The sequence below is a fragment of the Myripristis murdjan genome, chromosome 6 (genome assembly GCF_902150065.1).
Source record: "Myripristis murdjan chromosome 6, fMyrMur1.1, whole genome shotgun sequence".
Lineage (NCBI taxonomy): Eukaryota > Metazoa > Chordata > Actinopteri > Holocentriformes > Holocentridae > Myripristis > Myripristis murdjan.
This window is the reverse complement of record NC_043985.1, coordinates 23,749,500-23,763,337: the sequence shown is the minus strand read 5'-3', so window position 1 is coordinate 23,763,337 and position 13,838 is coordinate 23,749,500. Positions and strand designations below refer to the sequence as shown.

Below are 13,838 nucleotides of genomic sequence, written 5' to 3'. Positions count from 1 at the left end.
CACAGGACTTGCACTCTCTCTTGCACCGTGTGTTCCCGCCAGCCCATTTACATATGTGGGTAATTTGTTGGAAATGACACGCTGACAGACTTAACACATAGGGAACTTATTGTGCTGTGTATTCGACCAAACACAAGTGTGAGCGATTGTGAACACATGCCCGGTTTGTGTTAAAAGAGAAGTGAACCTGCATATAGTTTGGTTTTGATATTTATTTTACAACTCATCAGCAATAATTTAGAACATCATGTGTAAAGCATTAACGAAATGTGCAACAGTTGCTCAGTTAAATCTTTTCTTTTTTAAAAAATCCATAGACTTCTACAACATTGACATAGACATGTATATTTTATGGTAGTTTATATTCACAAAAACTATTTACAAACACACATGCCACTTTATATAACAGTTGAGAACATGGCAGATTTGAGGCAAAAACAGCTGAACAAAACTATAAAAGCGATGTCATATATGCAAAATAAAGTGAAAATCATCTGTCTATTCAGTCTCATGTGGGACTTAAACAACCAAACAACACCACACTTGCCGGAATTAATCTCTTAGAAAACAGGCCAAGATTTCTAAAGATCCTAACACAGCAATGGCCTCAACTGCTGGTCATGTGACCACAGTTTCCTTTCCACCTTTATCAAGTATTTGAAAAGCAAGGTTGTATATATATGATGATAGCATATAACACAGAGTTTCAGGGATACTGCGGCCATGTAATGGGATTCAGGGCTTCTCAAAACTGATTATGATTTGAATCATATACCCTGATTCATAAGAGCTAGAAATGAGCAGTGTTTTATTGAATTAGAGGAATTATTTAACAACTGCTTCAGTGCATCAAATCACCACAAAAGCATCTTGTATCTCTACTCTCTCTTTTGAAAGGATATTGTGTGTGTGTGTTTTTTTTTTCTTTCAAGATTACTCAACAACAATAAAAAGGTTAAAAGAGAACTACAGTGATTGACTTTCATGACTGTAAGGTGACTTTTTTGGGAGGGTTGGGGTGGGGAGGGGGCTTCCAAAGGCAGAGAAAAGTGCACTTTACATCTCAAAGAGTAAAGATCGTCCTACATACAAACTTCATCAGCTGGGAAAATACAGGTACATTCAATATTAAAGATCTATAAGGTGCTATCCTACTTTAGTACAATGTTTATCGGAGGTACAGGTCACTGCATCTCTGTGCAGAATGCTTTATTTGAGGAACATACAATATGCTGGTCAAGCACTCGCCTTTGAATGAAGGGCTTTTGTTTGTCTTTTCCATTATGAAGCCTATCAACATAAGAACTTGTTCACTGGTGGTGGGAGTTTTGAGTTGCCATGAAGAGAGAGAGCAGAAAAAACATTACTCCCATAATTTCAACATGATCAATGTATGGTTGTTGTGGTGGTTATTAGGGAGGGGGTGGGGGTCCCAGTCATTTCATTTCAGAAGGGACAGTAATGAGCCTCCCAGTTATCCTGCCCAGAGGGAGGGTCGGGGATGAGGTACCGTAGGCGTTATACTTCCTCGAGCACTTATTACATAGGCCCATTTAGTGCACATTTACATGTTAATGAATCAGACTATCTTCCAGGTAATTATATTTACAGTCAGAGTCAGCCAAGCTGTTATTAACCTTGGCAGAGGTCAGTTGCAACATGATACATCCAAAGAGACTCATTGATTGGGATAGGGATATTGCGCACTGATCTATTACCCAAAGTTTTGGCACCAATACTGCCATTTCAAAATATTTTATCAAAGTAGATAAAAAACTAACTCCAGCACAATATGCCCTTCAGTCAACACAGACGTGTATTAGTGTCAATCATCGTCGATAATCATTCAAATTGATTAATCTAGCATAAGTGCAAAAGGCACACGCCGTCACAACTGTCCCCTGTTTCGCCAAGATATTACATGAGAAATTTTTACTGTGAAACTTTGTCATAAAACTAGCCTAATAAAAAACGAGAGTACATAAACTCCTTAGCAGAATTCACGAAAAAGTAACACAGACAGATTAGCCCGTTTGACAAGCAGAAAAACTGATTATGTATTCTTGTTCTCCTGGGATGTATCGACTACGTCACCGTCACGTTCGTCACTCCCGGGACTCTCCTCTCTCTCCTCAGGTAAGCCGAGCTCTGCCTCATTTGACCCGTCATTATCTGGAGACTGGGAGTCCTTTGATTGAGAAGAGGCTCCAAAGTGTGCAGACAGCCCGGGGAAAGCTGCCGCTGCAGCGGCGGCCGCCGCTGCTGATGCGTGTGCAGGAATCCCAGGGTATAACCAGGGGAAAGGGGATGTGAGTGCGGCTGCCGCTGGGTACACATACTTTTCAAGGTTACTTTTATCGAAAAAAGGCATATACGACGCTGCGGCTGAGGGGTTAATGAAGTAAAAAGGCATGCAAATGGGTGTCTGCTGTCCCACACCAGTTATTCCCATCAGAGAATTCATAAACGCCAGATCTGGTCTGGTAGGGTCTGCGCCTGTTAAGCCATTTCCAGGCCAGTTCATCTTTGGTTTTTTGGCAGCGCGATCATCTCCAAACTCTTGCTTGATCTTTACTGCCTTGGGTCCCTGCGCTTTATTGCGCTCAAATTCTTTATCTTTGCCATCGTTCTTTTCGGCTTCACCGCCATATCCACTGTCCGTGTCTGTGTCATTCTCGGTTAGCTCCCCCGCTTGGGTCCTCTGGATGACCGGGACACAGTTGGCTTGACTGTCACCTTTCTGTCCATCACGGTCCTGTGGCTCCCCAGCGGGTAGCTGGTGCTGGAACGGCGGCGCGCCAGACTGGAACTGCGCTAAGACCTTGTGTAGGTGGCTGATGAGCTGCGCGCACCTCTGCTCTCTTGTAGTCCAGTTCTCAAATTGGTTCAGGTACTGCAGGACCTCTTTGGCACAGGCCTGGAACCCGGAGTGGAACGCATCCAGATCGGCATGAATGGAAGATTTCATCGACCGGTCGCCTATAAAGATGTAAATTAAATACAAAACAAATAAATTAATTTAATAAATCAATTTAAATAAACAAATGAATAAATTCAGTTGATTATCGCAGCACATAATAAGCCTGCATGTCAAGAAAAGTCTTGCCATCCAGCAGGTTTTTTTTCTGACTCATGTCAACAGCACGTTTGCATGTCTGCATGCTGATAATATGAACAGCTGACCGTGCACACCTGCACATCTCCAACCTGTGAGTCTGGCAACTGTCTTCATAAATGTTGTAGCCTAGTATTCTCAATATGCGCTCTTTGTGTCTCAGTACTGTGTGTTTGTTCTATCCTGCCTCCTGCTGCTGCAACGACAGTTTCCCATGCATGGTAATATTAAAGTTTCATGTAATCTATTTTAATATACTAATTCTAATCCAATCTAACTGATCTCGTTGCATAGCAAATTATCAAGAAGCGAAGTTTCTCGATTGTTACAAAACTTGGCTATGGCAAACTTCATGCATACACCTTACCATTCTGCAAAGCAATGATCTTCTGGTGCTGCTGCTCAGTGACAGCGGTCAGTGCGTTTAAATGTTTCAGTGTTAACTCCAGGACAACTGCTTTCTCCAAATGCCCGAGCGTCTGTGGGGGAAAAAAACATACTTCCATTGGCTGTAAAACCACTGGCATATAAAACCAAATTCACTTGGCATTTCAAAACTTTGTAATGTTAGGCTCTAACCGTCAGCTTCAGATGCTCAGGTAATAAGTCCTTCAGCTGGCCAATACATTCGTTGATTCTGTCTCTCCTCTTCTTCTCTATCAACCGGTGTGGTAACTTGTATGCGTCCTGCTGGCAGAGATAGGATCGTTCACAACACCGAAGACAAAGAGCTGTAAAACTTACACTGCAAATGAGCCAGGGTAGGCATTTTAAGAAATGACAATGGTGGTGCTATCAAATTAATACTATTTAAGTGTCAAATATTGACAAACCGTGCGCACCTTCCCACCATCCTCGCGTTTCATTCCTCTTTTAGATTTGCACATGTAGAGAGATGGGTAATCCACCCTAAAGTAAATGATTAAAAAATGCAATCGATTAATCTCCTAAGTTTTTACAGCAGCTTAATAAGACATAGTTGGAAAGAGTTTGCCAAACGCGACACTCACCCCAGGAAATCGGTGTGCTCCATAAACTGCCTGTCCTGTAAATGCGGTATTCTTTCATCCATAATTTCTCTCGCTGGTTATCCTTACTGAGCCTCTTTGGGGAATGTTTGTTATTCCACAGTCCACAAACAATGAGGCTGAGGGAGATGTTGCACAGTGCGTGTCCTCCAGTGGAGCTGCGCTTTAGACTGATGTCTATAGTTTCCTGAGCTGCCACTTTGCGAACCGTCGGTGCTGTGGTGAGAGCGCACGCGCGCCTCCGGTAGGGAACAGCTTCCGACTCACGTGTAACCTGCACCAGCACAAAGTCCGGTAATTAGACCTTCTCTGTGTTAGTTGCCATCCACTGTTCCCATAGCGATGCTACGTAGTCCTAACAATTTTGTCCATGGCGATACCCGATTCATGCGTAAAATGTAGGACAGGAAAAAGGGCACATGCTTGGATAACGCTGGTCCAAACAGCGCAGCGGCGTCAATTCGCTGAACCCCGAGGTATGGCAAAGTCCCTGCATCTAATATCATCTGCCATCAAAACTTAGCAGCCCGCTAATATCCCCTAAATCCCTGGGGACAAGTGCAGCCATTACTAATCTGACAGGGCATGGGTCTCATGTGATATCTTAAATTATTATTAGGCATAATTCATCAAACTGTGTTGCGCACATGCACTATTTAGAGGGAACACAGGTCTCAGATGCTACCCCATTTTTAAGATATGGCTTCAGCGTAAATTCATTACAATTACAATCTCTTTACAATCATAAAAAATATACAAGATCAAATTCGGACTTATTTAGACTAAGGTATGGCAGGTCATAATTCCCCATTGCCAGATGACATCCATGATAATTTGCTGATCATATCACTGATCATATGGAGGTAAATGTGAAAGAAAGTCAAGTGTGTGTGTGTGTGTGTGTGTGTTATTCTCTGTAGTTGCATGAGGCAGGGCAGGGTAACCTACTCATCCACTCCAGTCGCCCAAAGGTGCGTCGTCAGTAACCATGGAATTGACCCAGCAGTGTGCTCAGACACGTGCGTCGCGGTTTCATATTAATCTCAGACGCCTGCGTGTCTTTGTTCAATAATGTATATATTAAAAAAAAAAAAAAAAAAGCTAATAACGTGACGAATTTTTTGCCGAAGTGTTCATAAAAGGTTTGAATGTGACTTTAAAATAAAAAATGGCTTTTGAAACTGACACTTTTGCCACATTAAGCATCATTAGATGTGTTTCTGGGAGTGTACTCAGAAATTAATTAATGCTAATAATTAATGCTATTCATCATGTTTTTGCAGACAGACAAGAAAGCATAAAACGTGTCATGTGACCTCAAAACAGAGGGACCCAAGACTGTCTATTACAATCTAATTTGTGTATGTAATCTATGCATTATCACAAATGTGGTACATCTGTGGCATGTTGCTGAATCTGAATGAGTTTGGACCAAATGTATTGATTATGATTTGTGATTTTATAGGTATGCCTGCTCTGAGGAATGACTGACATTACAGATGGTTTAACTGAGATAATTGTGAAGCTTGTAGTAACAGAATTTTCATTTTAACCGTGTGAAATTGGCATGAAGTTGTCTTAATTGCCTCCTACATTCCTTCCACCAAGGCCTTCACATTATTTCCACCAATTATTGCAAGTCTTCATCATTTTCATAGAGGATCAGAGCCACAGTAATGCCCTCACATGTCTTATGATCACATTACTTCTTCCTCTCAATCATGTGACTTTTTCTGCCCTGCAGCATATGGTCCTTTTGTGTAACAGTGTTGACAAAGAGTGATCCAGTCACTCCTGCTTTGGAACAAAATATGACCTTTTTGGTGTCAGTTTTTATTTAACTCATACCTGCTGATTTGCCCTGACTTTCCCTTTCTTTCCTACAGTGTGACTACAAGTGGCTTCATTTTACAGTCAGCTTGTAGTCGTATGTTGCAGTCCCCCTTTGTGTCTGTCTTTCCCCCTTCCCTCCTCTTCCTTTCCTCCACAGTATGCTGCTGCTCTATATGTGGCACTGGAGCTGCTGAAGGAATCCAGTCCAAATGTTTTCCATATTAGTTCAGAGCCTTCTCTTATTCCAAGTAGCAGCCGAGCTGGGCTTATAGTGAGAGGAGGCCTCAGCAGGAAGGGGAAGGGAAGGGGGGGAGAGGCAGACTGTAGGGCAGCCTAGTCCACCCCAAACAGAACAACAGTAAAAGTCGCGAGGACAGAAAGGGAAACAAGGGAGTGAAAACAGCCATCTCGAGGGCTAAAGAAGGGCTTCACTGAAGACAGGAAAGAGATGAGAAAGGGGGAAAAAGGTTTCTCGGGCCAGGAGAAGGAGAAGAAGGGTATGACGAGGAGTGATGAAGGGCCAGCGCCAGAGGACGCCCACAAGTGTTGTGGCTGTCACTTCCCTCTGCTCATCGCCCTGCTCCAGCTGCTGCTGGGGGTGGCCATCACAGCTGTGGCCTTCCTTATGCTGGCCATCAGCCCCTCGCTTCTAGCCAGGGAGACACCACACTGGGCCGGGATCATTGTAAGCTCTGTCCTTATGCTCTAGTATCACCCTCTATGCACCAGTCGTGCATTTGCATGGAACCTCAGTTGCTTTCATCCCATATCTGATTCTGCTGCATGACCCCTACCTATATCTTTTATTTTTTTTACTATCCTCAGCTCACTGTATGTCAGCTTTGGCCCTTACACCCCTAGCCGAGCCTGGAGTTACTGTAACTATGGACGTGGGAAATCACTTGTCATATTCTAACAATTCTCCAACTGTTACCTTCACCTGACAGCAAACACAAATATAATCATCGCCTTAATCTCGCATCCATCTCTGTTTTACCATCTTGCTTGCACCCACCCTCGTCTTTGTTATATGTCTGGTGAATCGTGTCAATCTTGGCAGATGCACCAAGCCAAGTACAGGTTAACTTCTACCCTCTCCCTCTTTTTGTCCCAGCATGCCTCAATTCTGCTCGGACTCTAGAAGCTTGAAACACTTTTTTACTGCACTTGCAAATAGATACGCCTCCCTGTCATCCTTACCATCTGGCTCATCAACACACACACAGACACACACAAACACACACATGCAGACTCTGCACAAATCATTTACAAAAAATTCAACTTTAATGCCAGATATTTAAAGGTTCAAGGTAGTTGTAGAAAAGAAAGTTTCCCAGCCTATATAGCTTAGAAATAAATAATTGGTCCAACTGATTACATTTATAACATGTAATCATGTCTGTATCCATCTGCATATATTGTGTGTACAAATATGTTGCACAGGAAAGCCCATATACATGCGCACACATATAGTTTGTGCATATGCTTTGACAGGAACACACCAGCAAGCATGGATATAGATGGTAGTGTTAGTATGTACATATTTTGTAGACACATGATTTTATCAGAGAGTGGCATTCAAAATTAATCCGTAAACGCTTCTTCAGGTAGAGAGTAAATTATAGGTTTTTATGTCGACTGAAGTTACTACAGTATTTGTTTACCCCTTCCAGGACACAGATCACATGAACCAAGTGACCTTACCCTTCTGGACATTCCTACTCTAAATAATTTACATGGGATCAAGTAAAGAATAATATGGGAGGGAGTGTCTCAGAGTTCAACCAGTTGTGAGCACTTTGTAACCAGATGATTTCTATTTATTTATTTATTTATTTATTTTGGTACTAAACAGATTCATTTGTTTCGGTCTGAGACAAAAAGCAGTTTATTATCAGCATAAAGCATTTTTGGCTGAAACGCACACTTTGACTCCAGGAAAGTTTGGATCTTTCCCGATAGCCTCTGCTGGCAGTTCAACAGTCGGCCAAAAAAGATACAGTCTCAGTGGTGCCCCCAGTGGTGCCCTAATGCCAGCTTGAAACAGCTAGCATTAGCTCAATTTGTGTTTTTTGGGCTGTTGCATCAAGCTGGTTATACATAAACTGAATACATCTCATAGTGCTGTAACCAAAACCAAAAGCCTCTAAAGTCAGAAAGGAACAGTCACACTGCAGTGCAGTAAATGGCGTTCTCCTTATCCAGTGAAATCATTGCTGTTGATGTTTTGTCCTGGTGCTGACTGCTGATGAAATATGTCTGAATGACACATTTATGTTGTGAATAAAACTAGCCTGGTCTGGATCAATGACAGCAGATACATGATAAGCAAATATTTTTGATAAAATCTTTGCTCATTTGAGGTAATGAGATAGGCTTGTAGCCTTTGCAAGCCAAGGGGTCATTATGCCTGATAATCACTGATAATCACTGATATTAATCAGTGATTATCAGGCAATTTACCTACATTATATCATTATATGAACATGGTCTTCAGATGGGCACTTGTTTCATAGACCAAACATTTAAACAGTTCGGCCGAAAGATCATCAGCTCATCAGGTCCTGTGGCCTTACTGGATGTCATTTATGTGTAACCCCTAAAATCTCCAAAAATTACTCAGTTGGAGCAATTTGGAAGGTTCTGCCTGTTCAGAAAGGATAAGATATATTTGGTTAGAGGTGAAACATATGATGATGAAAAAAGACCTTCATAACGCTGCTGAGCAAACCTTTTATATCTCTGTCTTTAGTCACAAGAACCCTCATTTGATCATATAGCCAATACAGATGAAAAAGCCTCTTGTGTCATATAGCCACTATAGATGAAGAAGCCTCATGTGTTTAATGTACCGCGCAGCATGATATAATTTTAATTCTGTTCACAAATTTATTTAAACATTATTGATTTAAAGTCCCTCATCTGGGGACACATTTTTTTTCCAAATACTGTAATGTCTGCTATAGGACGTCAAACAGCCAGGATCTGTTATGGACTTGGAGATGTTTGGGCTAAAGATAATCAAGCTGAATTATTATGATTATTGTCCTTGTGCCAATTTGAACAAAACACAGTAAATCTGTAACTTCTGAAATATGTTTTTTTTACTTATCCTCAGAGTTCAGGATAAGTCATAAGGTCAAATTTTGGTTCACAAAAAAACATGGTTGTTTTTGCCTGGTCAGCTCACTGTCTTAACCCATTACAGATGCTATGTGCAATCAAAAACATCCCCGGACACTTGAACATCCCGAGTTAGATCCTCACGAGATTCAGCCAAGTGAAAAACACTGAGGTCATCACGAACTTTCCAGAGAATCCCGACTGCTTAAGAACCTGGGAAAAACATTTAAATAAGATGCTGCACGTTAGTCACAAGACTCCAATTGCACCGAAGAGATAGAGTGTGAGTGTGTGTGTGTGTGCATGTGAGAGAGACACAGAGGCGGAGGGCGGGGGTGTGTGTGGTAGAATTATCCCAAAGAAGAGGAAAATCTTCTAATTTACCATAGCTGTGATAATGTAATCAGATGACAACTTACTGTTGAATAGTGTAATATTAATAGAAACTCATGAAAGCCTGGACACAAAAGCTCTCTAGAAACAACACCCCATACATGTATGCAATGCCAACATATGTTACATCATGGCGACATGAGTACATCAAGTTTAGTTACCATTGTTCTGATAATGGAAGGCCGCAAAATTTGAGATTTCCAAAGTACTGATATCAGTGAGTCTAACCAAACTATGCCAAACCTTTTTCTTTTCTGTTGTTACAGCTGTGTTTGGTTGCCATCCTGGGCCTCATCCTGTACTTTATCACCTATCTCCCTGATGAGAGGACTTCTATGCAATTCATTGCCAAGGTGGGTCTAAAGGCATCCTGACACATTTTATATGAAAGTGAAATGAAATAAATCTGTCTCTTTTGATTTTCAAATCAGTTTTAGAGTCTTAGCTGTGGTAAATGTAAATGGTCAAAAGTGCCAGTGTATTTTACAGCCCAGGGCTTTGCAGAGAACAGCGATTTACTCATTAAGGTTTGGTAAAGTTGGCACTACATGGTGGTGTGGCTGTGCTCAGGATGGGAACCTGAAACTGTTGTGAATGGTATAGAGAGAAAGACATCAAACTGCATTCCTGTTTGCAAGAGCTCTGCAGGATGCCTATGAGTGGATAAGTATGTTCATTAGATGCGACTTGTTCATGTAGCTTAATTGGCCATACAATGTATGCAGTTGGAATTTCTAGGCAATTAAAATCAGCCCAACATTGCTTGCCACTGAGAAGAAAGTCACTAGAAGCACCATGCCGTTTTTTTCTGTTAGCATCGTCTGAAACACCAGACTCAAATGAGTACATACGCTGTTGGAAGACAGTGGTTCAAAACGCTGCTTTAATTGTGTTTTGCAATAAGTAGAAGTGCGGCTAATCTGCAAACCATGTTTGTAGGAAGGTATGAAGATAAAAGTCTGCTTATAATCTAAATGTTATTTTTTAAATACCATCTGACACTCTGAGACACCAAAGGAGCAAGTTATTTTGATTTGCATCTTAATTTACAAAGTAGAGTTCGATAAACCGATTTAAGTATTTTGCAGGTTACAAACAAACTGAAACCACTTACATATTTATCATGTTTTATATTTTAACATATATTTCCTTCATTTGGAAGTATGGCAGTGCCTTCACAACAGAATAAATTGGGAAAGGACACGATCAGGTGGTGCAGTGAGTCTATGAATACAGTCACATCTGTCATGGCTTCAGACTTTGTGGGTTTGTATTTGGCCCATTCTTTAGTATTATATCAGTGTCTATGGCCTTTTTTGTACTGTCTTATCAGTGTATACCATTGTGTCACAAATTAAAGTTCTCCACGAAAAATGCCTAATAATTTGCATGTCAAAATAGTTGCAATTAGTGCTCTGTGTCTCTTTATGATTGCCCCTTATCACTTTTGTGCTTTTATTAATTGATGTCAAACACCCAACTAGCTTGGATGTTTGGGGCTCTGCAGTATTCACGCGTATGTTTAGAGTCTATGGGTTTAATCCCCAGGCGCCTCATTTACTCGACTGAATCGCCCTTGGGGTAAGGCTTTTAAGAGACGCGTAAGCAGTCTGATGGGTATAAATTTACTTTGACTGGAGACATTTTTGAAGAAAATTGTTACAAATTGTTCAGATGGGGGGGCTTGGATATCTGATATCTCTTTCAAATCTTAATTTGGTGTTTCAAGGCACTTGGGTTATCAAACACTTTTTTTCAAGTTAAAATTTTTTTTCAGTGTTCATGCCTTTATGTGCTTCAAAGCACTTCGTGAAACGCATTTCAGGTGCAAACAGCAATAATATGAGTGTTGGCTCCTTTCATTTTATACTGGTTTTTGGGTTTCTGATGCTTCATGGGGTTTCTGTATGCTTGAACAAGGCTCAAAAGGTACTTGTTGATGCATTTGTTATACATATATCTTCTGGTAGCCACCCATATTCCGAATTTCACAGCTGTTCCAAAATTAACATAAATGTCATTTCAAATCAAGCAACGCTCATCGCTTGCATAATTCCATAAGCAGCGTGTAACTGAGAGCAAATACACCAGTGAATGAGGGCTCCTGTTATATAAGGGATGGATTAAGATGAGGGGTTAGAGTTATTGAGATTGTGTAATTGCATAAACTGCACAAAGCCTCTGTCACATATTACCAGCCATATTTTTAGACACACTCTGTCATTCAACATAATGTGTACTCACACAAGATGTGGACAAAGGTGGGAAGCTGCTGTAGCTGCAGGGGAATCTCACAAGTGCAGTGTCTGTTCTGTGCTAAGAGCGTGGCTCCTAGTCTCAGGGTAAGATGCTGCCCTGTAGTATTGTGGGTAATTGAACATGCCAAGGGCACTGAGACAGAATTCACTTGCAAGCATACACTTTGATTTAATCTTAACACAGGAGACTAAAGCGGCAGCATATTCCCCCATGTAAAGAGTGCACTGTTCGTAAAAGACAACTCCTTCACATTTCATACTGGGATTTTCTCCCCTCTGTCCTCTCTCTGCCGTCTGCAGCTCCTGTACTTTGTCCTGTGTACGATTGGCCTGGTCATCTCTGTGCTTGTCATGGCTTTTGCCGGACACCACTACTCACAGGCCAGTAACTTCAACTGTGAGCTGGAGGGAGAAAACTGCATGTGCAAACTGGACCCAGATGACCCCATCGCTCGCACCTTCACCTACGAAGCGGTCGACGACTGCGAAGTGATCACCGGGACTCTCACGCTGTACTTCCTGCTCCAGATCGTGCTGAACCTGGCCCAAGCCATTGTCTGTGCCGTCGGTGCCTTTATCATGTGGAAGCACCGCTACCAGGTCTTCTTCGTTGGTTTGCAGATTGGCTCTCCCTCCGCCCAGCAGTGGCAGAAGGTCTGAGGTGATGAAAAGCTGATGGGCTGATCAGTGAATCAGGATGGAGGGTAGAATAATGCCGCCTGCCGTGATTACACTTTTATGGACAGGCCTTGGAACGCTTACCATTTTGGTGTGTGCATAAATGTGTTCTCTTTGATCTCAAGTTATATATTTTTGGGGGTGGTTGTGTTTTACTATACTGGCTTTTTGCACAAATTTTGTATGCCACTCTTATAACTTTGTACTTACAATTGCCAGTGTTATTAGGATAACTTCAATAATTTAAAGAGAAAAAAAAACAACAGATGGTCTATTTTTGGAAAACAGCGCCAGTCTTTTGTGTTTAAGATCTTGGAATTTTTATAATCTTTCCAAAAGTCCTGATGATTGCAAAGCTGACAGTTTTTCCTGTTGATACTGACATGTAGCCATTATATATATATGCTACATTTGATTAATTCTTACGTTAATGAAGTACAGTACTAAACCACTTAAAGGGGAACTTTTCTGAAAAACTTCACATATCCTAAAAATCTACATAGTCTTGAAATTTTTACTTTGGTTTAAGATTCATTGCGATTATGTCCTCCAGTGATACTTGAGGTGGCAAACTTAATCAGTGTGTTGTGGAATTAAGTGAATGATAACATCATGTTTGGAAAGTGGTTTTCTCACATTGAAAAGCAAAAGTAATTATTTAATAACTACATGCGGTATCAACAATCTTTCTCCGGGGCTCAACATTTTTAGTTTAAGTCTTCAGTCTGAAAACTATGGCAGTCAGGCATAATGTAAGCAAAAGATCCTTTTATGTGATATTGCACAATCAAAACAAAAAGATCTTGAGGTTTTCATTGCCGTAATAATGTTTACAGCTGTGTTAGACTGGCTACTGTAATTCATTTTTTCATTTTTACATCAGTGGAAAAGAACTAAAAAAAAAAAAAAAATTAAAGTTTCTATGATCAGCTTCTGTTTTGTTACATTTGACATAACATTTTTTGTCATGCAGTTTGTGAATATCCCCCAAAATCTTCTGGATAAATTCCTTGATGAAAAATGACAAGAAAGCATATGTTTTATAGGTGAAGCAAAGCAGTCCAGTGTCATATATATGTACGATTAGAGGCGAAAACGCTGCCTGAACCTGACAGCAGCACCATATCCTGTGGGCTACACTTTATGAGCACTAACACTGGATCCAGACTGGGGCTCAGAGCTGGGCTGTGGCATGCGAAGGTGGATGCCAGGCCACTAGCCAGCAGTAAGCCATGACTCAAACAGCCCGTAGGAGTCAAACTACTGCAGCCACAAAAGGAGGGGGAACGGGTTAGGGTGAAAAAGGGGGATTCAGACAGGCAGCTGGACTGTTCTATCCAAATCATCGCACTGTGTTTACGGGTTTCATTTGTTTTCATTTACGCAGGAGCAGCGAAAAGGAGGAAAATG

The 13,838-nt window shown here is 41.2% G+C and overlaps 2 protein-coding genes across 2 annotated transcripts; one reads left to right on the top strand and one right to left on the bottom strand.

Annotated features, from left to right (window-relative positions):
- Nucleotides 1-200: 200 nt before the first annotated feature.
- bhlhe41 (basic helix-loop-helix family, member e41) lies at nucleotides 201-4,611 on the bottom strand. The gene is made up of 5 exons (XM_030053325.1): nucleotides 4,126-4,611; nucleotides 3,958-4,024; nucleotides 3,695-3,802; nucleotides 3,483-3,594; nucleotides 201-2,979 (listed from the first exon to the last, which is right to left on the bottom strand). Exons 1-5 carry the CDS (start codon nucleotides 4,185-4,187, stop codon nucleotides 2,054-2,056), a joined length of 1,275 nt encoding a protein of 424 aa, XP_029909185.1. The 5' UTR covers nucleotides 4,188-4,611; the 3' UTR covers nucleotides 201-2,053.
- A 1,493-nt stretch (nucleotides 4,612-6,104) lies between these two features.
- sspn (sarcospan (Kras oncogene-associated gene)) lies at nucleotides 6,105-13,324 on the top strand. Its single transcript, XM_030053326.1, has 3 exons — nucleotides 6,105-6,661; nucleotides 9,759-9,845; nucleotides 12,051-13,324. Exons 1-3 carry the CDS (start codon nucleotides 6,425-6,427, stop codon nucleotides 12,408-12,410), a joined length of 684 nt encoding a protein of 227 aa, XP_029909186.1. The 5' UTR covers nucleotides 6,105-6,424; the 3' UTR covers nucleotides 12,411-13,324.
- The last annotated feature ends 514 nt before the right edge of the window (nucleotides 13,325-13,838 follow it).

Excerpts from the sequence above, each read along its gene's own strand:
- bhlhe41 (XM_030053325.1), bottom strand. The coding sequence starts at position 4,187 with ATGGATGAAAGAATACCGCATTTACAGGACAGGCAGTTTATGGAGCAC. Across the intron at positions 3,803-3,957 it reads AACGCGAGGATGGTGGGAAG|GACGCATACAAGTTACCACA; the intron begins GTGCGCACGGTT and ends CTCTGCCAGCAG. Across the intron at positions 2,980-3,482 it reads GATCATTGCTTTGCAGAATG|GCGACCGGTCGATGAAATCT; the intron begins GTAAGGTGTATG and ends ACATCTTTATAG.
- sspn (XM_030053326.1), top strand. The coding sequence starts at position 6,425 with ATGAGAAAGGGGGAAAAAGGTTTCTCGGGCCAGGAGAAGGAGAAGAAG. Across the intron at positions 6,662-9,758 it reads CACACTGGGCCGGGATCATT|CTGTGTTTGGTTGCCATCCT; the intron begins GTAAGCTCTGTC and ends CTGTTGTTACAG. Across the intron at positions 9,846-12,050 it reads CTATGCAATTCATTGCCAAG|CTCCTGTACTTTGTCCTGTG; the intron begins GTGGGTCTAAAG and ends TGCCGTCTGCAG.